This window comes from Cetorhinus maximus, chromosome 12 (assembly GCF_964194155.1).
Source record: "Cetorhinus maximus chromosome 12, sCetMax3.hap1.1, whole genome shotgun sequence".
Classification (NCBI taxonomy): Eukaryota; Metazoa; Chordata; class Chondrichthyes; order Lamniformes; family Cetorhinidae; genus Cetorhinus; species Cetorhinus maximus.
This window is the reverse complement of record NC_135890.1, coordinates 56,352,310-56,376,441: the sequence shown is the minus strand read 5'-3', so window position 1 is coordinate 56,376,441 and position 24,132 is coordinate 56,352,310. Positions and strand designations below refer to the sequence as shown.

Sequence of the window (24,132 nt, the reverse complement as noted above, 5' to 3'; positions counted from 1 at the left end):
TGCAGGTTTGTAAAGAAAGTAACTTTTCGCTATGTGGGCATTGATGGTAAGGCTGGGATAGGCAGAGTTTCCATCTCAGGGAATTAAGTGATATTGGGAGCAGTCAGGAAAATGGAAATGAAGCCCAAGATCAGCCATGAACGTGCTGAATGGTGGAGCAGGCTCGAGGGACTGTGCCATCTACTCCTGCCCCTATTTCTTGTGGTTTTGTAAACCAGTTGGGTTTTTACAACAAACCGTGTCTTGTTTCTAGTTTTTTCTCAAAAGCCATATTTACATCCTCAATCTGCCACAGTGGGATTTGAACTCCAGCGTGTGTGTGTGCGTAGGGGAGAAGATGGAGGAAGTGAAGATAGGGAGGGAAGACGGTAGTGAACTGGTAATCTCACTGGACTAGTAATCCAGAGGCCCAGTCTAATGCTCTGGGGACATGGGTTCAAATCCCACCATGGCAGCTGGTGGAATTTAAATTCAATTAATAAATCTGGAAGTCTCAATAATGGTGACCATGAAATCCATCTGGCTCACTAATGTTCTTTAGGAGAGGAAATCTGCCATCCTTACCTGGTCTGGCCTACATGTGACCCCTGAGCCACAGCAATGTGGTTGACTCTTTTCAAGGGCAAATTGGGATGGGCAATAAATGCTGACCATGCCAGTGACACCCAGATTCCATGAAAAAAAAGAAAAAAGGTAATCATGAAAACATACTTAAAAATACTATCTTAGCAGGTTACTCAGTAGTGATAGATACTGATAGCTTTCTCGTAGATATCAAAATGCTTAACTGATTATTTAAACCAATCAAAAAAACATGTGACATTCTGGCGGTGTGATGTATATATTAAAGATGACATGCAGATGTAAGGCACGACTGAGACTTAACGCAGTTAGGCAGTATTCCAGTATAATTCAATGAACATGAACTTTATTCTACTCTGCATTTCATATCAGCAGAATATTACAGTTCTGAACAACGCAATTTAAAATTCACAATGTTGCAATTGAAAGCGATGAAATGAGTAAAGAAAACATAATAAAAATCAATTCTGTTTTACAGTACATTTCCTTGCACCTTATAATACTGAAATATTAACACTTTGCATTGATTTAGCAATAATTGCATGCTTGCCTTTGAAACTATATAGAGTGACACGAGTCTTTTGAATAATTCAGAGCAACAGTACTTAATAAATAGGATTTACAGAATGATTGTTCTGACAGCCTCAGCTATCGTCTTCCCCAATAATGACATAAAATATCACATGTTCTATCTGTGCACTTTTCCATTTTGATCACTTGGCATAATATAAAAGAAACATTATTAAACAGAATCTTATATTAATTGTACATACCAATATACACTGAAGTGTAGCCAAAAATACAATCTAAATATTTTGTTTACTATAATAATAATAATACAGTTGGAATCAGGCAAGTCTCCTTCACTTGAGCCAGTAAAATAATTCCCCAGATCAGGCAGCCGTGTTTTACTTCAGATTCACTGAAATATATAAAATATACATTCCTGTTCATCAATATGCAGGTCCGTGTTAATAATGAGCATGGTCTGTGGGTGCTTGACTTGTTTACTGAACTTTGCAAACATAATAAACTGGGCTCTCCACCAAGAGCTTTAATGTGTGCACTTGCTGAGAGTTCACAGCAGCAATGTTCCTAGAAACTCATTTCCATTGTCTGCAGACAGAAGTCCTCCTGTTGGTTTGTAGTGGCAGAACCAGTCACGACTCTGTGTGTGTTAAAACAATCAGAGCAGGAGTGCAGGAATCAGCCCTCGTTCACAAGTCTCAGTAGAGAATGCAAGACACACATTTAAAAACCAGCACTTTTAGATAAGACAGGATATTTGGCATTTTGGAACGAGAGCCTCGGGGTAAATACCTAGTGATTTATAAAAAAAAATTCTTCCTTTGAAGCACATTCCCATCATCGTTTTGCGGCACTTACAGACTGCACGAGGAGGAAGGAAGCTTTTTTTTAAACAAGCAAGACATGTAGGTCCCAGACAATAGGTGTAGAATTCCTCCGCAAAACCACAGCATATAGATGAAGTTCAGGGTAAAAGAAATCAGATCCAATTTTCAAATACTGACAGGAATTTTTAACCTTTATTTTCTGAACGATTTCCTCTGTTTGAGGTGGCAAGTGGGCGTAGAATCATAAATTTTAAACAAACCTCAGATGAACAGTGGATCAAAAAAGAATGGGTTTGACAGCATTCCTTGTCCGTGAGCCCCCACAATAACTTCTGTTTACATTTTTACAATTTGTCAACTTGAATGAAAAACAGAAATTTGCCTTTAGAAGAATCGAGTGGTGTCGCTCGCGGCCGCTCGAGGTGGATTTTGCACTGGTTAATTTTGCACAGACGCCCTCCTGTTGTTTGGCCAGAAACCATTGCACTTCCAACAGTGTCACCCTCCCTCCCTCCCTCCCCTGCCCATGGCTCAGGTAGTGTAGGCTGCCACTGCACAAGGCACATAATCAACAAGCTCACTGGAACAAGTGGTTATCGACCGCCCACTGACTCTTGCTCCCAGAAAGTTAAGGAGTTAGGTCCTTTCGAACCTCGCTGGATGGCTTCGCAAATGCGAGCTATGTAGTTACACGTAGATGCCCTCTGGGTTAAAGCCCGAAATCAGCGGGTTCTGAAGAAGTCTCAAGTTGCTGGGCAGCTGCCGTGCTGAACTGGGCCACTTCAGTGAACCTGTCGAAGTCAGTGAGGCTGCAGGAGTGAAAGGAGGGAGAAGCATTAAAGCAATGTTACACAAACAAAATACCCCAGCCTTACAGGGAGGGTGGACTCTCAGTGTACACATCCACACTTCAACTTGTAAATAAAAGCATTTGATTTACAATTTTTAAAAAATTTCAAGTGTATTCATAATTATTGGTGGTCCAGAACTCTGCTTTCAGAGCCAGGAGCCAGAATGTGCACACAACATGTGGACATGAAGCCTTTCTGTCCAGCAGGAATTCCATGTGTAATGTGAACCAGGGCTTCCTCTGGTGGTACAAAGTCATTACTGCTACACCACGTTTTCCCCACCAGAACTCTCCCAAGGGCTGGAGCTTCATGCTGGCGGGATTGTACAGTCCCGCCAAGGCCAATTGGCTTTCGAATGGCTCGCCGTATTTTACGGCCCCGTTGTGCGGGGGTGGGACCGTTAAATCCCGCCCAAGGCATTCAGGCCTCTTAACCCAGCGATTTTAACGACCAAAGGTTAGAAATCTATAATGTGAAGTGAAGCGACAAGATATTAAATTAAGAGCTTATACAGTTTGGAAAATGTAGAAATACGAAGCATTGGTAAATATTAAACGTTTTATAGTGAGCTACTGTTTAAGTTTGAAGCTTATTTTGTTCACAAATGCAATTTCCTGAAATAAAGGGTAGAATCTTACCAATGGCGGGCTGGGCAGGAGCGGGCACAGAGTCGATTGCCACCCGCGATCAGCTGCGCGCCGCCATTTTACACGAGCGAGCCAGTTAAGGCTCGCCCAGCGTAACGCGCGGCTGGTAACGCTCAGCGCTACCTGAGCGGGCGGGGGGAGGAGGAAGAGTCAGGGTCTGCGCTCGGTCATGCGCAAGAGCACAACAATCTCCCTGAGGCACGGAGCTGCCTCAGGGAGATTAAGTGCAAAATAAAAGTTTTCTAAAAATAAAGTTAAAAATTATTTAAACATGTCCCCTCATGTGATGGTGTCACATGAGCTGGAACATGTTTGTGAAGTTGACAAAATTTATTTAGTAATTTGATAAAGCCTTCAGGAAACCCCGCCCCGCCCGTGGATGAGGTTTCCTGGAAAACGCAAAGGCTGCTTGGGCTCTTTGCCTGCCCGCTAACCTTAAGGTCGGACAGGCAGCGTTGTTAATAGGGTAAATCGCTTTCTTATTGGCCTTAATAAGCTGTTGACAGTTCGGCGGGCGTGCAGCTGCCTCCGCCACGCGCCCGTAATATTGAAATGACGCGCGGTGACGTTGGGACGCATGCCCGACGTCATCTCGCATCATTGTACATGTCGGGCCCGCTCCTGCACGCTGACGGCGATATCCTGCCCAAAGTGTCCAGAATGACTATCTTGAGCATTCTTAATGAGGCGGGCACGCAAGGCACACTAAAATCCCCAGTTTAAATAATTTTTAGAAGAAATGTTTGAAACAGACTCAAAAACAAGTTTAGAGGGGTAAAAGCAAAATACGGCAGATGCTGGAAATCTGAAATAAAAACAGAAAATACTGGGAAAAACTCAGCAGGTCTGACAGCATCTGTGGGGAGAGAGAGAGAGAGAGAGAGAGAGAGACCGAGTTAATGTTTCGAGTGTGAATGACCCTTCTTCAGAGCAAGAGGGGTAACCGGACAACAGTCTTCGAGATTATGAAAGGTTTTGATAGGGTGGATGTAGGGAATATGTTTCTACTTGCAGGCGAGGTCGGAATCTGAATATCAGAATCAGAATATCATCAATATAAGGTAGTCACTAATAGGGAATTCAGGAGAAACTTGTTTAACCAGAGAGTGGTGAGAATGTAGAATTTGCAACCACAGGGAGTAGTTAATGTGAAGTATCGATGCATTGAAGGGGAAGTTAGATAAGCAATTCTGTCCTCTTATGCCTTCCTCCCTCCAGACTCCCTTTGCTCCACCATTGGCAGCCATGCCTACATCCCTAAGCTCTGGAATTCCCTAAACCCCTCCACTCCTCTGCCTCTCTTTCCTTTAAGATGCTCCTCTGAACCTACCTCTTTGACCAAGCTTTTGATCACCCGTCCTAATGTCTTGTTCTATGACTCTGTGTTAATTATTTTTCTGATTACGCTCCTGTGAAATGCCTTGGATCCTTTATCATGTCAAAGGTGCTATATAAGTGCAAGTATTTTTTGTCGGGAAGCCCAATTGCAACAGAAATGGAAACTATTTCAGCTGGGCAACTATGCTTAACATCACTAAAACACAGACTGCAGTGATTCAAGGGGAAGGTTCATAATCATCTTCTCAGAGCAACTAGGGATGAGTAATACATGCCAGTCTTACTCGTAATGCCAACATCCCAAGAACAGAAAAAAAAAATTCACCGTATGGCTAAGTGTGTAGCAATCAATATTTTGAACAGTTTTGGTCCCTTTATCTTAGGAGGGATATACTTGCCATAGAGGGAGTGTAATGAAGGTTCACCAGACTAACCCCTGAGATGGTAGGATTGTCTTATAAGGAGAGATTGGGGAAACTGGACCTGTATTGTCTACGGTTTCAAAGAATGAGAGGTGATCTCATTGAAACTTACAAAATTCTTACAGAGTGTGACAAGGTAGATGTGGATAGGAAGTTTCCCCTGGCTGGGGAGTCTAGAACCAGGGGACATAGACTTAGAATTGGGACAGGCCATTTAAGGCAGAGATGAGGAGGAATTTCTTCACTGAGGGTGGTGAATCTTTGTAATTCTCTATCCCAGAGGGCTGTGAAAGCTCAATCATTGAGTATGTTCAAGACTCAAACATATAAATTAGGAGGATTGGCCACTTGGCCCCTCGAGCCTGCTCCGCCATTCAATACAATCACAGCTGAACTGATTGTAACCTCAGCCCCACATTCCTATCTACCCTCGATAACCTTTCAGTCCCTTGTTAATCAAGAATCTATCTAACTCTGTCTTAAAAATATTCAAAGACTCTGCTCCCACCACCCTTTGAAGAAGAGAGTTCCAAAGACTCACAACCCTCTGAGAAAAAAATTCTCCGCATCTCTGTCTTAAATGAGCAACTCCTTATTTTTAAACAGTGACCCCTAGTACTAGATTCTCCCACAAGAGGAAACATCCCTTCCATATCCACCCTGTCAAGACCACTCAGGATCATAAAGATTTCAATCAAGTAAGAAATCGACAGATTTCTGGATACTAATTACATCAAAGGATATAGGGGTAGTGTGGGAAAGTGGCATTAAGGTAGATGATCAGCCATGATCTGTTTGAATTGCGGACCAGGCTCAATGGGCCGAATGGCCTACTTCTGCTCCTATGTTCCTAATCACCCAGCTACCATAATCCATGTCTAGAATACTGACAAACTGGTCCGTTTCAGACTCTAACATGCCGGAAGTTAATGCACTGGAACCCCACACAGTATCCACTGTTAACGAGAAAGCTTTAGAAAGAATTTGATACATTCTCAAGATGTCCCAAGGAGGAAAAGAAACGCATTGACATAGTGCCTTTCACAACCTCATAACGTCCCAAAGCTCTTTACAGCCAATGAAGTACATTTAAAGTGTGGTCACAGTTATATTGTAGGACCCAGGGCAGTCAATTACTGCACAGCAAGCTCCCACAAACAGTAATGTGATAACGCAATTACCTATTTTTAGTCAGGTTGGTTGAGGGATAAATATTTGCCCAGGACACTGGGGTGAACCTCCTTGCTCTTCCTCGAAATATTGCCGTGGGATCTTTTGAGCAGGTGAAGTGAGTTTTGGTTTAACATTTTTGCGAGTTGTTCTGTTTCAGAATGCACTGCCTGAGTGGGTGGCTGAAGCAGATTCAGTAGTAAGGCTCAGAAAGATTAATTTGCAGGAACATAGGGTAAGAGCAGGCAAGGGGGACTAATTGGATAGCTCTTTGAAAGAGCCAACACTAGCATGACACAGGGCCAAATGGCCTCCATCTATAATGCAGTACTCCCGCACTGAACGGTCAGCCTAGATAGTGTGTTCAAATCCACAGTGGGACTCGACTGGTCAATCTTTTAACTAGAGGCTCAAGTGCTACCAAGCAGGTTATTGCTAAGCAGGTGCGGCTTGATAGCACTGTTGATGACCCCTTCCATTACTTTACTGATGATCAAGAGTAGGCTGATGGGGCAGTAATTGGCTGGGTTGGATTTGTCCTGCTTTTTGTGTACAGGATATATCTGGGCAGTTTTCCACATAGCCGGGTAGATGCCAGTGTTGTAGCTGTACTGGAACAGCTTGGCTAGGGGTGCGGCAAGTTCTGGAACTCAAGTCTTCAGTACTATTGCCGGAATATTGTCAGGGCCCATGGCCTTTGCAGTATCCAGTGCCTTCAGCTGTTTTTTGATATCGTGCGGAGTGAATTGAATTGGCTGAAAACTGGCATCTGTGATGCTGGGGCCCTCCAGTGGAGGCTGAGATGGATCATCCACTCGGCACTTCTGGCTGAAGATTGTAGCAAACGCTTCAGCCTTATCTTTTGCACTGATGTGCTGGGCTCCCCCATCATTGAGGATGGGATATTTGTGGAGCCTCCTCCTCCAGTGAGTTGTTTAATTGTCCACACCATTCACGACTGGATGTGGCAGGACTGCAGAGCTTAGATCTGATCCGTTGGTTGTGGGATCGCTTAGCTCTGCCTGTCACCTGCTGTTTGGCATGCAAGTAGTCCCGTGTTATAGCTTCACCCAGGTTGACAACTCATTTTCAGGTATGCCTGGTGCTGCTCCTGGCATGCCTTTCTACACCCTTCATTGAACCAGGGTTGATCCCCTGGCTTGGTGGTAATGGTACAGTGGGGGATATGCCGGGCCATGAGGTTACAGATTGTGTTCGAGTACAATTCTGCTGCTGATGTCCCACAGCGCCTCATGGATGCCCAGTCTTGAGTTGCTAAATCTGTTTGAAATTTATCCCATTTAGCACAGTGCTAGTGCCACACAACGTGATGGAGGGTATCCTCAATGTGAAGGCGGGACATTGTCTCCACAGTGACTGTGCAGTGGTCACTCCTACCGATACTGTCATGGACAGATGCATCTGCAGTGGGAAGGTTGGTGAGGACGAGGTCAAGTATGTTTTTCCCTCTTGTTGGTTCCCTCACCACCTGCCACAGACCCAGTCTAGCAGCTATGTCATTTAGGACTCGGCCAGCTTGGTCTTTAGTGGTGCTACCGAGCTACACGGTGATGGACGTTGAAGTCCCCCCTCCAGTGTACATTCTGCGCCCTTGCCACCCTCAGTGCTTCCTCCAAGTGATGTTCAACATGGAGGAGCACTGATTCATCAGCTGAGGGAGGGTGGTACGTGGTAATCAGCAGGAGGTTTCCTTGCCCATGTTTGACAGATGCCGTGAGACTTCATGGGGGCCAGAGTCGATGTTGAGGACCCGCAGGGCAACTCCGTCCTGACTGTATACCACTGTGCCAACACCTCTGCTGGGCCTGTCCTGCCAGTGGGACAGGACATACCCAGTGATGGTGATGGTGGTGTCTGGGACATTATCTGTAAGGTATGATTCCGTGAGGATGACTATGTCAGGTTGTTGCTTGACTAGTCTGTGAGACAGCTCTCCCAATTTTGGCACTAGCCCCCAGATGTTAGTGAGGAGGACTTTGCAGGGTCGACAGGGCTAAAATTCAAGGTATAATAGTGTATCTATACAGAACCTTAGCATGAAGGTCCTGTAGCTCAGTTGGTAACGCTCATACCTCTGAGTCAGAATGCTCCTGGCTCAAGGCTCCACTCCAGGGCTTGATGCCCAAGGAAGAATCATTCATTATGTGGCCTATCAAGCTGTTAACCAGCCTGCAAATCCTTTCAATACCTCAAGGGGGCATGATGATACAAAACGAACAAGATGGACCACAGACAGAGTACTGTGTGCTATTTGGACTCCACCCTGTTGGAAAGATATTGAGGTAAAGGGAGGGTGCAGCACATTATTTTTACACACAGAAGGCTGTGAGGCTAAAATTCCCAACCAGTTTGTGACTGAAGCAGAAAGCAGGTCAACATTTAGCAATAAGTCAGACAAATGGTTGAAAGGAGGTGGATAAAGGAAAATGGGAACAGGGCAAGTACATGGGGTTGAGAATCTTGCTCATGTGGAAGACAGACAGCAACCTGGGCTGCTTGGGCTGAAGGGATTGTTTCAGTGTAATAATTCTAGTAAAAGTAACCAAAACACAAACAAGGCATCACCTTTCTCTTGGGATGGAGGCAGTTCCTCATCCGTCGGTTCAGCAGGCAGTACCGTGACCTTAGTTCCTGTCTGCTGGATGAACTGTTGGAGATTCACTTGCCTTAGCTCCTTGGTTAACTGCTCCAGTTCCAGCTCTCTCTCCTGTTGGGACACGTGAGGGTTGTAGAGTGTTGGAATTTGTGGAAACAAACCAACCGTCTTGGCAAATCCCAATCCCCAGCTACTAGCCTTACTTACAAGCCAAACGGTATACTGGCAGTAATCAAAATGGTCTTGTTTTCACATTTAAGTCCAAATGGAGCTTAAATTAATGATTTTCAAATAGGAGGTTTTGCAAAATGCCAATGAGGATTACACTCTGGAATATCTAAATACTAGTGTAGGGGGCACACATGCTGCCCACAAACCTTACTTTCTGCTGACACTATTTCTGTGTCAACATTTACCATTGTAAATTGCTCCGTTAACATTTCCCCACGTCATTTTGTTCTGTCAGCAGCTCGTGATGTACTTATAAATTCTGGCCACTAGGCACCGCTCTCTCTCAGCTCCTTTACCCTCTGTATATTAACAACCTTATTCATCAAATTCTTCAGGGAAGTGCACAAGAAATCCAAAAGACATTTGTAATACCAACTGAATTTGTATTCAATATTTCCAAACAGGATATCTGAGGACGATTATGTGATTATGAATGGGTTAATGTAACTGCACAAAAGGAGGTCAGGATGCGTTACAATTAACAGCAGTGGAATCCAGGTAATTCCTAGGCTTCGTGTATTTACTTTATAATATATTAAGATGGAAATGAAGTGACAAAGATGTAAATTATATTCAAGAGCGGAATTGAATGGTTTTGGCAACTTCACTGACACTCATCACGCACTGATTCCTGATTAGATCATTGCTCTGGATTTTCGAGCACATCTGACCAACATACACACTTTTACCAGGAGCATTTTGACTCTAATTTCACTATATATTTAAAACCGACAGCAGAGAATTACAGGGAATTTACAGCACAGAAACAGGCCATTCAGCTCAGTTGGTCTATACCAGTGTTTATGCTCCACTCGAACCTCCTCCCACCTTAGTTCACATCTCACCCATAAGCATACGCTTCCATCCCTTTCTCCCTTATCTACTTATCTGGCTTCCCCTTGAATGCATCAATGCTATTTGCCTCAACCACTCCATGTGGTAGCAAATTCTGCATTCCTTCAACAACAACTTCCAAACCCGTGACCGCTACCATCTAGAAGGACAAGGGCAGCAGATACATGGGAACACCGTCACCTGCAAGTTCCCCTCCAAGCCTCACACCATCCTGACTTGGAAATATATCGCCGTTCCTTCACTGTCGCTGGGTCAAAATCCTGGAACTCCTTCCCTAACAGCACTGTGGGTGTACCTACATCACATGGACTGCAGCGGTTCAAGGCAGCAGCTCACCACCACCTTCTCAAGGGCAATTAGGGATGGGCAATAAATGTTGGCCTAGCAAGCAATGCCCACATCCCATGAAAGAATAAAAAAAACCTCATCACTGAGTAAAGGGGTATCTCTTGAATTTCTTACTGGATTTTTTTAGTGACTATCTTGTATTTATGACCCCCCTAGTTCAGGTTTGTAGAAGTGAAAGGCTTTAATTGTTTTTAAGTATTTTTAATCCCGAAAATTGTGTAACAGTTTAGAATTGGAAAGAGTAAACAGTTTCTTCTCAATCTAAAACTGATTTTTTCGAATTGTCTGCTAATTTGAATAACCTTTTTTAATTTCTTTTCATTCCCATTTTTAGTTGCTTAGTTCAATGTTTTAAATTAAAAAGGCAGCTTTAATTTACATACTTTGAAACGATATTTGACACATTAAAATAAGCAACTGAAGTTTTAATTTGATTCAAAAATAGATTATAAAGACTAGTAAAATTCTTTTCATAAGGGCCCTGATCATGGCAACCACTAAATGGTGTGCAGGAGCCTCGTGGTTCTGGTACTAGACGAGAAATCCAGAGGTCATGAGTTCAAATCCCACCATGACTTGCATTATTCTTTTGAGTATGGAAGTGTTTAAGATGATTAAAGGATTTGGTCTGGTGGGGGAGTCCAGGATAAGAGGACAGAACCTTAAAATTAGAGCTAAGCTCTGCAGGGGTGATGTCAGGAAGCACATCATCACGCAAAGGGTAGTGGAAACTTGGAACTCCTCCCCCAAAAAGCTCCTAAGGTTGGCTTCAGTAAAAACTTAAAAATTGAGACTGATTTTTTTGTTAGGCAATGGAAGGGAAGGAAGGCGGGTAATTAGAGTTAAGATACAGATCTAGCTGAATGGTGGAACAGGCTTGATGGGCTGAATGGCCTCCTCCTGTTCCTGTGTTCCCAAGTCTTGAAACTGGTCTGGGTAATTTGTGGGCTAGCACCGGATAGAATAAATGACCCCATTAAAGCTGTCAGATCATTGTTAAAAATCCAACTGGGTCCTTCAGAGAAGGAAACCTGCTGTCCTTTTCTGCTCCCACACTGAGGTTGGCTCTTAATGCCGTGTGAAGAGGGCGCTCAGGTGTTAGAGGGAGGGTACAATAAATGCACTGAGACACATCGTAAAGAACATTCAGGACTGGACTGCCAGCAGAGATAGCTCTGGAGGGAAGGCTGCACTATTAGTTCCTAATGCAGTTAAGTTCAGTCTTGCTTCCCATTCTCCCTCTTTCTTACCAGGTGGTGAGAGCTGAGTGAACTTCATTCATAAAAGAACACACCCCTAGTTAAAATATATAAACTTTTTAATTAAAATAAAGGGGAATCCTAACAAGGCTATTATTTTGGCTGACAAGCATTCTCCGAGGACCTAAGTACTTAAATTCCAGACATGTTCCTTAAATGTGACAGTGATTGACATTGATTAAATGCGGCAACTATTTTTGTGGGTGCAGATTGTACGATAATCAGTTCTGTTACCTGAAGCTTTTTATTGGCTTGTCCTAAAGTCCTTTCTACAGCTCGCAGGCTGTTCTGCAGTCTTGCACTATGTTGGCACTTGAGCTCAATATCATTTTTGATTTTGATAAGATTCCCTGTAACCTCTTCCTCATTGACATGAGCCCCTCGCAGCTCCTGCTGAAGCTTCTCGGCTTCAATGCCGCTCCCTATCTTCTGAATTTTCCACGTGTAGTCCTTCAGCTTCTCCTCGCACTCCTTGATTCGCAGTTTCACCTCCTTGAGTTGCTCCTTCAGCTGGTTTTCATTTTCCTGCTCAATCTGCCACTCGTTTTCCCAGAATTCTTCTTCCTCAATCTCAATTTCATTCTTTTTGATTCTTTGTCCCAACCTCAGGATTTCTTCCTCGATTTTGGAATTTGCCTTCCCCTCCCAATATCTCATTTCCACCTTATTAGAGTCCAGTTGCCTCTCTAGAGTGTGAAGCTTTTCTTTTTGCAGAAGAACCAGTTTCTTCAACTCTTCAACCGTGCTTCTGGAGGTGAGAACTTGGTGCTTAATCTCAGGCTCCTTACCCTTCCCAAAAATGTCAATGAACCCTTTCGGGCCTCCCGTGAAAGTCAAAGATTTCCTTTTTGGTTCTTTCCTTTTTAATGACCTGTCATTTTGAGGCCTCAGTTTAGCCAGTGGCGGGAGGCTTTGTCTATATAAAGTTCTTTCTGGCATACGACCAACGCTGTCCGACGTGGGTCGCTCGCTCAGTGAAGGGCCGGTACGTCGTAGTATTAGCTGTACGTCACTGGCATACTGACCCCATTTATTCAGGGCAACTAGCGGATTCTCATGTGGTGCCAAATGTCGCTCGGTTTCCCTCCATTTTTCGATAAGTGTGTAGCGGCCAGTTCTTCCTATAAAAAAGGATTGGAAAATAAGCATTAAATATAATAAAATTGCTCCAGGTTATTTTAAACTTTTAGAGAGCTCTAGCAACACTAGTGCAACTTTGCTCACACTGATAAGAGGGAGCACTTGCACACTTTCCCATGAGAGTTTTCAGTAGCTCTTTGATCAGCTCATACTTTACCTCAACTATGTCAGCTGTGGCACTCTTGCCTCCGAGGTTGTGGGTTCAAGTCCCATCCCAGAAACTGGAGCACAAAAATCTAGGCTGACATGCCTGTGCAGTATCTAATATCTATATTAAACCCTGCGCTGTCAGAGGTGCCATCTTTCAGGTGAGATGTTAAACCAAGGCACTGAGGTCTGCCCTCTCAGATGGATGTAAAAAATCCTACAGCACTATTTTGAAGAAGAGCAGGGGAGTTCTCTGTGGTGCCGTGGCCAATATTTATCCCTCAGCCAACATCACTAAAACAGATAATCTGCTCACCTTACTGCTCGTTTGGGGATCTTGCTGTGTGCAAACTGCCACGTTTTCTACTTTACAACAGTGACTACACTTCAAAAGAGTACTTAATTGGGTGTAAAGCAGTTTAGGATGTCCTGAGGTTGTGAAAGGCGCTATATAAATAAATGTAAGTCTTCCTTTAAAATCAGTTTTTGACAGACAACTGATAAGAAATAAGAGCCAGCAGTAGGAGTAGGCCATTCAGCCCCTCAAGCCTACTCCGCCATTCAATAAGATCATGGTTGACCTGACATGTGGCCTTAACTCCACTTCTGTGCTGCCCACCATAACCTTTGACTTCCTTGGCAATCAAAAATCTGTCTAACTCAGCCTTGAATATATTCAATGACCCAGGCCTCACTGCTCACTGTGGAAGAGAATTCCAAACACTTGACAACCCTCGGAGAGAAAAAGTTCCTCCTCACCTCCGTTTTAAATGGGAGGCCCCTTATTCTGAAATTGTTCCCCTAGTTCTAGATTCCCCCACGAGGGGAACCATCCTCTCAGCATCCATGAATCATAATGATGAGATTGTCACAAATCTCAGTTTGCTGAAAAGTGAATACAGTAAATTTTCAAACTGAGGTTGCAGTCATCAACTCAGTAAGTTACATAATTACACAGTTTACTGATTTAGCTCGAAGCCTATTAGGGTAAGGTCTTACCATTCAAAGTCTTCCAATCAAATTAAGATTTTAAGCTGGTTAATGTTGGTACAATACATCAGTTCTCCTTTATCAGCCATAATTAACAAGCATGTACTGACAAGCTATTCTTAGGCTGTGTGTTTAATGAAAGGGAACATTATCTTCACAGTAACACAATTTACTGGCTATTGTCTTTAGCACTTTGCACACTAAAGCAAACATCAGTTGACAGGACAAAATTATTTGTGAGTTTGTGAATTTCTTGGGTGCAAATTGATTGCGAGTGGATTTGAAACAGCTGGCACACATGTGGCTATATCAGGACAATTGACCAAAAGGCTTGGAAGAATTCTCAGGTAGGTTTTAAGGAGCATCTTAAAGAAGGAAAGAGGGTATATGGAGGATTTCTGCATCACTAGTAACTCTTGAGTCATTGTCAGCCGCACACTCTGGTTTTGAATGCAGCTAAGGCTCATTGACATCCCGCAGTGCACTTGAGCCTCCAAGCAGCTGGTAATGTACACCAGAGAGCTTCCCTGCTACCTTGCCACAGCTGACTAGCTGAGCTAATGAAGATATCATCAGCTTTGCCTGGTATAGATAGGGAACATTACCCCTCGCAGTGCATGAATCTGGAACGATGGGAAGAGGATGATAATCCTAGCAAGGGGGACAATGGCTCTGAAGGCAGACACCAGCAAAGCACGGGACACATACAGGGCACTCTCTTGATGAAACGGACTTCTGGCCAGTCACCTCAGAAAAGATTGGGATCTGACTGAGTTACATCCCACAGGTTGCAATGAAACCTAGTCTGCAAAAAAAAATTGCTGTGGCTTACAGTAGCAGGGGGAGGGGGTGGCATATTGGTATTGTCACTGGAGTAGTATTCCAGATACCCAGGTATTGTCACTGGAGTAGTATTCCAGATACCCAGGTATTGTCACTGGAGTAGTATTCCAGATACCCAGGTATTGTCACTGGAGTAGTATTCCAGACACCCAGGTATTGTCACTGGAGTAGTATTCCAGACACCCAGGTATTGTCACTGGAGTAGTATTCCAGACACCCAGGTATTGTCACTGGAGTAGTATTCCAGATACCCAGGTATTGTCACTGGAGTAGTATTCCAGATACCCAGGTATTGTCACTGGAGTAGTATTCCAGATACCCAGGTATTGTCACTGGAGTAGTATTCCAGATACCCAGGTATTGTCACTGGAGTAGTATTCCAGATACCCAGGTATTGTCACTGGAGTAGTATTCCAGACACCCAGGTATTGTCACTGGAGTAGTATTCCAGATACCCAGGTATTGTCACTGGAGTAGTATTCCAGACACCCAGGTATTGTCACTGGAGTAGTATTCCAGACACCCAGGTATTGTCACTGGAGTAGTATTCCAGACACCCAGGTATTGTCACTGGAGTAGTATTCCAGACACCCAGGTATTGTCACTGGAGTAGTATTCCAGATACCCAGGTATTGTCACTGGAGTAGTATTCCAGATACCCAGGTATTGTCACTGGAGTAGTATTCCAGATACCCAGGTATTGTCACTGGAGTAGTATTCCAGATACCCAGGTATTGTCACTGGAGTAGTATTCCAGACACCCAGGTATTGTCACTGGAGTAGTATTCCAGATACCCAGGTATTGTCACTGGAGTAGTATTCCAGATACCCGGGTATTGTCACTGGAGTAGTATTCCAGACACCCAGGTATTGTCACTGGAGTAGTATTCCAGATACCCAGGTATTGTCACTGGAGTAGTATTCCAGATACCCGGGTATTGTCACTGGAGTAGTATTCCAGATACCCGGGTATTGTCACTGGAGTAGTATTCCAGATACCCAGGTATTGTCACTGGAGTAGTATTCCAGATACCCGGGTATTGTCACTGGAGTAGTATTCCAGATACCCTGGTATTGTCACTGGAGTAGTATTCCAGATACCCGGGTATTGTCACTGGAGTAGTATTCCAGATACCCGGGTATTGTCACTGGAGTAGTATTCCAGATACCCGGGTATTGTCACTGGAGTAGTATTCCAGACACCCGGGTATTGTCACTGGAGTAGTATTCCAGATACCCGGGTATTGTCACTGGAGTAGTATTCCAGATACCCGGGTATTGTCACTGGAGTAGTATTCCAGATACCCAGGTATTGTCACTGGAGTAGTATTCCAGATACCCAGGTGTTGTCACTGGAGTAGTATTCCAGATACCCAGGTGTTGTCACTGGAGTAGTATTCCAGACACCCAGGTATTGTCACTGGAGTAGTATTCCAGATACCCAGGTATTGTCACTGGAGTAGTATTCCAGATACCCAGGTATTGTCACTGGAGTAGTATTCCAGATACCCAGGTATTGTCACTGGAGTAGTATTCCAGATACCCGGGTATTGTCACTGGAGTAGTATTCCAGATACCCAGGTATTGTCACTGGAGTAGTATTCCAGATACCCAGGTATTGTCACTGGAGTAGTATTCCAGATACCCAGGTATTGTCACTGGAGTAGTATTCCAGATACCCAGGTATTGTCACTGGAGTAGTATTCCAGACACACAGGTATTGTCACTGGAGTAGTATTCCAGACACACAGGTATTGTCACTGGAGTAGTATTCCAGACACACAGGTTTTGTCACTGGAGTAGTATTCCAGACACCCAGGTATTGTCACTGGAGTAGTATTCCAGACACCCAGGTATTGTCACTGGAGTAGTATTCCAGATACCCAGGTATTGTCACTGGAGTAGTATTCCAGATACCCTGGTATTGTCACTGGAGTAGTATTCCAGACACCCAGGTATTGTCACTGGAGTAGTATTCCAGACACACAGGTATTGTCACTGGAGTAGTATTCCAGACACCCAGGTATTGTCACTGGAGTAGTATTCCAGACACCCAGGTATTGTCACTGGAGGAGTATTCCAGATACCCAGGTATTGTCACTGGAGTAGTATTCCAGATACCCTGGTATTGTCACTGGAGTAGTATTCCAGACACCCAGGTATTGTCACTGGAGTAGTATTCCAGACACCCAGGTATTGTCACTGGAGTAGTATTCCAGACACCCAGGTATTGTCACTGGAGTAGTATTCCAGACACCCAGGTATTGTCACTGGAGTAGTATTCCAGATACCCTGGTATTGTCACTGGAGTAGTATTCCAGACACCCAGGTATTGTCACTGGAGTAGTATTCCAGACACCCAGGTATTGTCACTGGAGTAGTATTCCAGACACCCAGGTATTGTCACTGGAGTAGTATTCCAGACACCCTGGTATTGTCACTGGAGTAGTATTCCAGACACCAAGGTATTGTCACTGGAGTAGTATTCCAGACACCCAGGTATTGTCACTGGAGTAGTATTCCAGATACCCTGGTATTGTCACTGGAGTAGTATTCCAGACACCCAGGTATTGTCACTGGAGTAGTATTCCAGACACCCAGGTATTGTCACTGGAGTAGTATTCCAGATACCCTGGTATTGTCACTGGAGTAGTATTCCAGACACCCAGGTATTGTCACTGGAGTAGTATTCCAGATACCCTGGTATTGTCACTGGAGTAGTATTCCAGACACCAAGGTATTGTCACTGGAGTAGTATTCCAGACACCCAGGTATTGTCACTGGAGTAGTATTCCAGACACCCAGGTATTGTCACTGGAGTAGTATTCCAGACACCCAGGTATTGTCACTGGAGTAGTATTCCAGATACCCAGGTATTGTCACTGGAGTAGTATTCCAGATACCCAGGTATTGTCACTGGAGTAGTATTCCAGATACCCAGGTATTGTCACTGGAGTAGTATTCCAGATACCCAGGTATTGTCACTGGAGTAGTATTCCAGATACCCAGGTATTGTCACTGGAGTAGTATTCCAGATACCCAGGTATTGTCACTGGAGTAGTATTCCAGACACCCAGGTATTGTCACTGGAGTAGTATTCCAGATACCCAGGTATTGTCACTGGAGTAGTATTCCAGACACCCAGGTATTGTCACTGGAGTAGTATTCCAGACACCCAGGTATTGTCACTGGAGTAGTATTCCAGACACCCAGGTATTGTCACTGGAGTAGTATTCCAGACACCCAGGTATTGTCACTGGAGTAGTATTCCAGACACACAGGTATTGTCACTGGAGTAGTATTCCAGACACCCAGGTATTGTCACTGGAGTAGTATTCCAGACACCCAGGTATTGTCACTGGAGTAGTATTCCAGACACCCAGGTATTGTCACTGGAGTAGTATTCCAGACACCCAGGTATTGTCACTGGAGTAGTATTCCAGACACCCAGGTATTGTCACTGGAGTAGTATTCCAGACACCCAGGTATTGTCACTGGAGTAGTATTCCAGACACCCAGGTATTGTCACTGGAGTAGTATTCCAGACACCCAGGTATTGTCACTGGAGTAGTATTCCAGACACCCAGGTATTGTCACTGGAGTAGTATTCCAGACACCCAGGTATTGTCACTGGAGTAGTATTCCAGATACCCAGGTATTGTCACTGGAGTAGTATTCCAGATACCCAGGTATTGTCACTGGAGTAGTATTCCAGATATCCAGGTATTGTCACTGGAGTAGTATTCCAGACACCCAGGTATTGTCACTGGAGTAGTATTCCAGACACCCAGGTATTGTCACTGGAGTAGTATTCCAGACACCCAGGTATTGTCACTGGAGTAGTATTCCAGACACCCAGGTATTGTCACTGGAGTAGTATTCCAGATACCCAGGTATTGTCACTGGAGTAGTATTCCAGACACCCAGGTATTGTCACTGGAGTAGTATTCCAGATACCCAGGTATTGTCACTGGAGTAGTATTCCAGACACCCAGGTATTGTCACTGGAGTAGTATTCCAGATACCCAGGTATTGTCACTGGAGTAGTATTCCAGATACCCAGGTATTGTCACTGGAGTAGTATTCCAGACACCCAGGTATTGTCACTGGAGTAGTATTCCAGACACCCAGGTATTGTCACTGGAGTAGTATTCCAGACACCCAGGTATTGTCACTGGAGTAGTATTCCAGACACCCAGGTATTGTCACTGGAGTAGTATTCCAGACACCCAGGTATTGTCACTGGAGTAGTATTCCAGATACCCAGGTATTGTCACTGGAGTAGTATTCCAGATACCCAGGTATTGTCACTGGAGTAGTATTCCAGATACCCAGGTATTGTCACTGGAGTAGTATTCCAGATACCCAGGTATTGTCACTGGAGTAGTATTCCAGACACCCAGGTATTGTCACTGGAGTAGTATTCCAGACACCCAGGTATTGTCACTGGAGTAGTATTCCAGACACCCAGGTATTGTCACTGGAGTAGTATTCCAGACACACAGGTATTGTCACTGGAGTAGTATTCCAGACACCCAGGTATTGTCACTGGAGTAGTATTCCAGACACCCAGGTATTGTCACTGGAGTAGTATTCCAGACACCCAGGTATTGTCACTGGAGTAGTATTCCAGATACCCAGGTATTGTCACTGGAGTAGTATTCCAGATACCCAGGTATTGTCACTGGAGTAGTATTCCAGACACCCAGGTATTGTCACTGGAGTAGTATTCCAGACACACAGGTATTGTCACTGGAGTAGTATTCCAGACACCCAGGTATTGTCACTGGAGTAGTATTCCAGACACACAGGTATTGTCACTGGAGTAGTATTCCAGACACCCAGGTATTGTCACTGGAGTAGTATTCCAGACACCCAGGTATTGTCACTGGAGTAGTATTCCAGACACCCAGGTATTGTCACTGGAGTAGTATTCCAGACACCCAGGTATTGTCACTGGAGTAGTATTCCAGATACCCAGGTATTGTCACTGGAGTAGTATTCCAGATACCCAGGTATTGTCACTGGAGTAGTATTCCAGATACCCAGGTATTGTCACTGGAGTAGTATTCCAGACACCCAGGTATTGTCACTGGAGTAGTATTCCAGACACCCAGGTATTGTCACTGGAGTAGTATTCCAGACACCCAGGTATTGTCACTGGAGTAGTATTCCAGATACCCAGGTATTGTCACTGGAGTAGTATTCCAGATACCCAGGTATTGTCACTGGAGTAGTATTCCAGATACCCAGGTATTGTCACTGGAGTAGTATTCCAGACACCCAGGTATTGTCACTGGAGTAGTATTCCAGATACCCAGGTATTGTCACTGGAGTAGTATTCCAGATACCCAGGTATTGTCACTGGAGTAGTATTCCAGATACCCAGGTATTGTCACTGGAGTAGTATTCCAGATACCCAGGTATTGTCACTGGAGTAGTATTCCAGATACCCAGGTATTGTCACTGGAGTAGTATTCCAGACACCCAGGTATTGTCACTGGAGTAGTATTCCAGATACCCAGGTATTGTCACTGGAGTAGTATTCCAGACACCCAGGTATTGTCACTGGAGTAGTATTCCAGATACCCAGGTATTGTCACTGGAGTAGTATTCCAGACACCCAGGTATTGTCACTGGAGTAGTATTCCAGACACCCAGGTATTGTCACTGGAGTAGTATTCCAGATACCCTGGTATTGTCACTGGAGTAGTATTCCAGATATCCAGGTATTGTCACTGGAGTAGTATTCCAGACACCCAGGTATTGTCACTGGAGTAGTATTCCAGATACCCAGGTATTGTCACTGGAGTAGTATTCCAGATACCCTGGTATTGTCACTGGAGTAGTATTCCAGACACCCAGGTATTGTCACTGGAGTAGTATTCCAGACACCCAGGTATTGTCACTGGAGTAGTATTCCAGACACCCTGGTATTGTCACTGGAGTAGTATTCCAGACACCCAGGTATTGTCACTGGAGTAGTATTCCAGACACCCGGGTATTGTCACTGGAGTAGTATTCCAGACACCCGGGTATTGTCACTGGAGTAGTATTCCAGACACCCAGGTATTGTCACTGGAGTAGTATTCCAGATACCCAGGTATTGTCACTGGAGTAGTATTCCAGATACCCAGGTATTGTCACTGGAGTAGTATTCCAGATACCCAGGTATTGTCACTGGAGTAGTATTCCAGACACCCAGGTATTGTCACTGGAGTAGTATTCCAGATACCCAGGTATTGTCACTGGAGTAGTATTCCAGACACCCAGGTATTGTCACTGGAGTAGTATTCCAGATACCCAGGTATTGTCACTGGAGTAGTATTCCAGATACCCAGGTATTGTCACTGGAGTAGTATTCCAGATACCCAGGTATTGTCACTGGAGTAGTATTCCAGACACCCAGGTATTGTCACTGGAGTAGTATTCCAGACACCCAGGTATTGTCACTGGAGTAGTATTCCAGACACCCAGGTATTGTCACTGGAGTAGTATTCCAGACACCCTGGTATTGTCACTGGAGTAGTATTCCAGACACCCAGGTATTGTCACTGGAGTAGTATTCCAGACACCCGGGTATTGTCACTGGAGTAGTATTCCAGACACCCAGGTATTGTCACTGGAGTAGTATTCCAGATACCCAGGTATTGTCACTGGAGTAGTATTCCAGATACCCAGGTATTGTCACTGGAGTAGTATTCCAGATACCCAGGTATTGTCACTGGAGTAGTATTCCAGACACCCAGGTATTGTCACTGGAGTAGTATTCCAGATACCCAGGTATTGTCACTGGAGTAGTATTCCAGACACCCAGGTATTGTCACTGGAGTAGTATTCCAGATACCCAGGTATTGTCACTGGAGTAGTATTCCAGATACCCAGGTATTGTCACTGGAGTAGTATTCCAGATACCCAGGTATTGTCACTGGAGTAGTATTCCAGACACCCAGGTATTGTCACTGGAGTAGTATTCCAGATACCCAGGTATTGTCACTGGAGTAGTATTCCAGACACCCAGGTATTGTCACTGGAGTAGTATTCCAGATACCCAGGTATTGTCACTGGAGTAGTATTCCAGATACCCAGGTATTGTCACTGGAGTAGTATTCCAGACACCCAGGTATTGTCACTGGAGTAGTATTCCAGATACCCTGGTATTGTCACTGGAGTAGTATTCCAGATACCCGGGTATTGTCACTGGAGTAGTATTCCAGATACCCAGGTATTGTCACTGGAGTAGTATTCCAGACACCCTGGTATTGTCACTGGAGTAGTATTCCAGACACCCAGGTATTGTCACTGGAGTAGTATTCCAGACACCCAGGTATTGTCACTGGAGTAGTATTCCAGATACCCAGGTATTGTCACTGGAGTAGTATTCCAGACACCCAGGTATTGTCACTGGAGTAGTATTCCAGATACCCTGGTATTGTCACTGGAGTAGTATTCCAGATACCCAGGTATTGTCACTGGAGTAGTATTCCAGATACCCAGGTATTGTCACTGGAGTAGTATTCCAGACACCCTGGTATTGTCACTGGAGTAGTATTCCAGACACCCAGGTATTGTCACTGGAGTAGTATTCCAGACACCCAGGTATTGTCACTGGAGTAGTATTCCAGACACCCTGGTATTGTCACTGGAGTAGTATTCAAGACACCCAGGTATTGTCACTGGAGTAGTATTCCAGACACCCAGGTATTGTCACTGGAGTAGTATTCCAGACACCCAGGTATTGTCACTGGAGTAGTATTCCAGACACCCGGGTATTGTCACTGGAGTAGTATTCCAGACACCCAGGTATTGTCACTGGAATAGTATTCCAGACACCCAGGGTAATGCTCTGGGGACCCAGGTTTGAATCTCACCAAGGCAGATGGTGAAAAAAAATCTGGAATTATAAAGTCTGATGATGACCATGAAACCATTGCTGATTGTTGTAAAAACCCGTCTGGTTCACTAATGTCCTTTAGGGAAGGAAATCTGCCATCCTTACCTGGTCTGGCCTACATGTGACTCCAAGCCCACAGCAATGTGGTTGACTCTTAAATGCCCTCTGCTGTGAACAAGGGCAATTAGAGATGGGCAATAAATACTGCCTAGAGAGTGATGCCCACATCCCATGAACGAATCAAAAAAAAAAAATTGGCGCAACATTGCATCCAACCCTTGGTAAGAGGAAGGGACTGGAAGAAGATGTCATTATATTGATGGACTTTAGTAGCAGTAGAACTGTTGAGTAATCATTTCTTAATTTATAACACTTCAGAAATACTTAATAGCTGGAAAAGAGTCTGAGACGCTCTGAGGTTGTGAAAGGAGCTATATAAATGCAAGTTCTTTGTTTTTCATAGCCTAAGATCAATCAGAGTTTAATTATTTGATGAGAGAATTATGCCAGAAATCCAGGATAAAACACTAGCACTTCCCTTGTTTACACACACAGCCCACCCCCGGGGAAGGCAGCTCACCACCACCTTCTCAAGGGCAATTAGGGATGGGCAATACATGCTGGCCTAGCCAGTGACGCCCACATCCCGTGAATGAATAATTTAAAAAAGATATTATCAAGCATTAGGATGTTTTTCTATTTTAAAGGTGCTATATTAATTATACAAGGTGTTGTTGATCTCCCACAGCTTTGGAGGACACTGTTTTATAAGGGAGTGGATCTGCTATGGGGCTTCTCAGCATTGAGTAAGAGAGTTGGGAGGATTCACCATGTAATGCATCAACCAATTAATCTGATGGTAGCCCTCTCCCACTTGTATCAGAAGGTCGTGGGTTCAACTCCCAGTCCAGAATGCTGAACATAAAGTCCAGGCTGGCACTCTAGCGCAGTACGAAGCAGTGCAACGCTGTCTGAGGTGCCATCTTTCTGATGAGACATTAGACAGGGGCACCCCCTCAGCCCCGCCCGACCAAGGTGGACATAAAACATACATCATGTTATCTCTAAAGGCTCCACCCTGCCTTGGTCAATATTTGTTCCTCAACAGACTGTCTGGTCATTACCCTGAGGGGACAGTGGCATAGTAGTTATTTTACTGGACTAATAATCCAGCTGTCCTGACTAATGCTCTGGGGGCATGAGTTCAAATCCCACAGTGGCTATTACATCCTTTATAATAGATTCTAACATTTTCCCAATGACGGATGTTAAGTTAACTAGCCTATAGTTATCTGTTTTTTGTCTCCCTCCCCTATTGAATAAGGGTGTTACACTGGCAGTTTTCCAATCCTCTGGGACTCTTCCAGAATTGAAGGATTCTTGGAGGATTGCTACCAGTGCATCCACTATCTCTGTAGCTACATTCTTTAATATCCTAGGATG

The 24,132-nt window shown here is 44.4% G+C and overlaps 1 protein-coding gene across 7 annotated transcripts in view; it reads right to left on the bottom strand.

Annotated features, from left to right (window-relative positions):
* Positions 1-911: 911 nt before the first annotated feature.
* rassf8b (Ras association domain family member 8b) overlaps positions 912-24,132 on the bottom strand; it is a 124,648-nt gene continuing 101,427 nt past the window's right edge. For all 7 annotated transcript variants that reach the window (XM_078553662.1, XM_078553656.1, XM_078553658.1 and 4 more), the window contains 3 exons: positions 11,910-12,796; positions 8,952-9,093; positions 912-2,746 (listed from right to left, as the gene is read on the bottom strand). In XM_078553662.1, the coding sequence (XP_078409788.1) occupies positions 2,625-2,746; positions 8,952-9,093; positions 11,910-12,796 (1,151 nt within the window). In that variant the 3' untranslated portion in view covers positions 912-2,624. The remainder of the gene's footprint in view (positions 2,747-8,951; positions 9,094-11,909; positions 12,797-24,132) is intronic.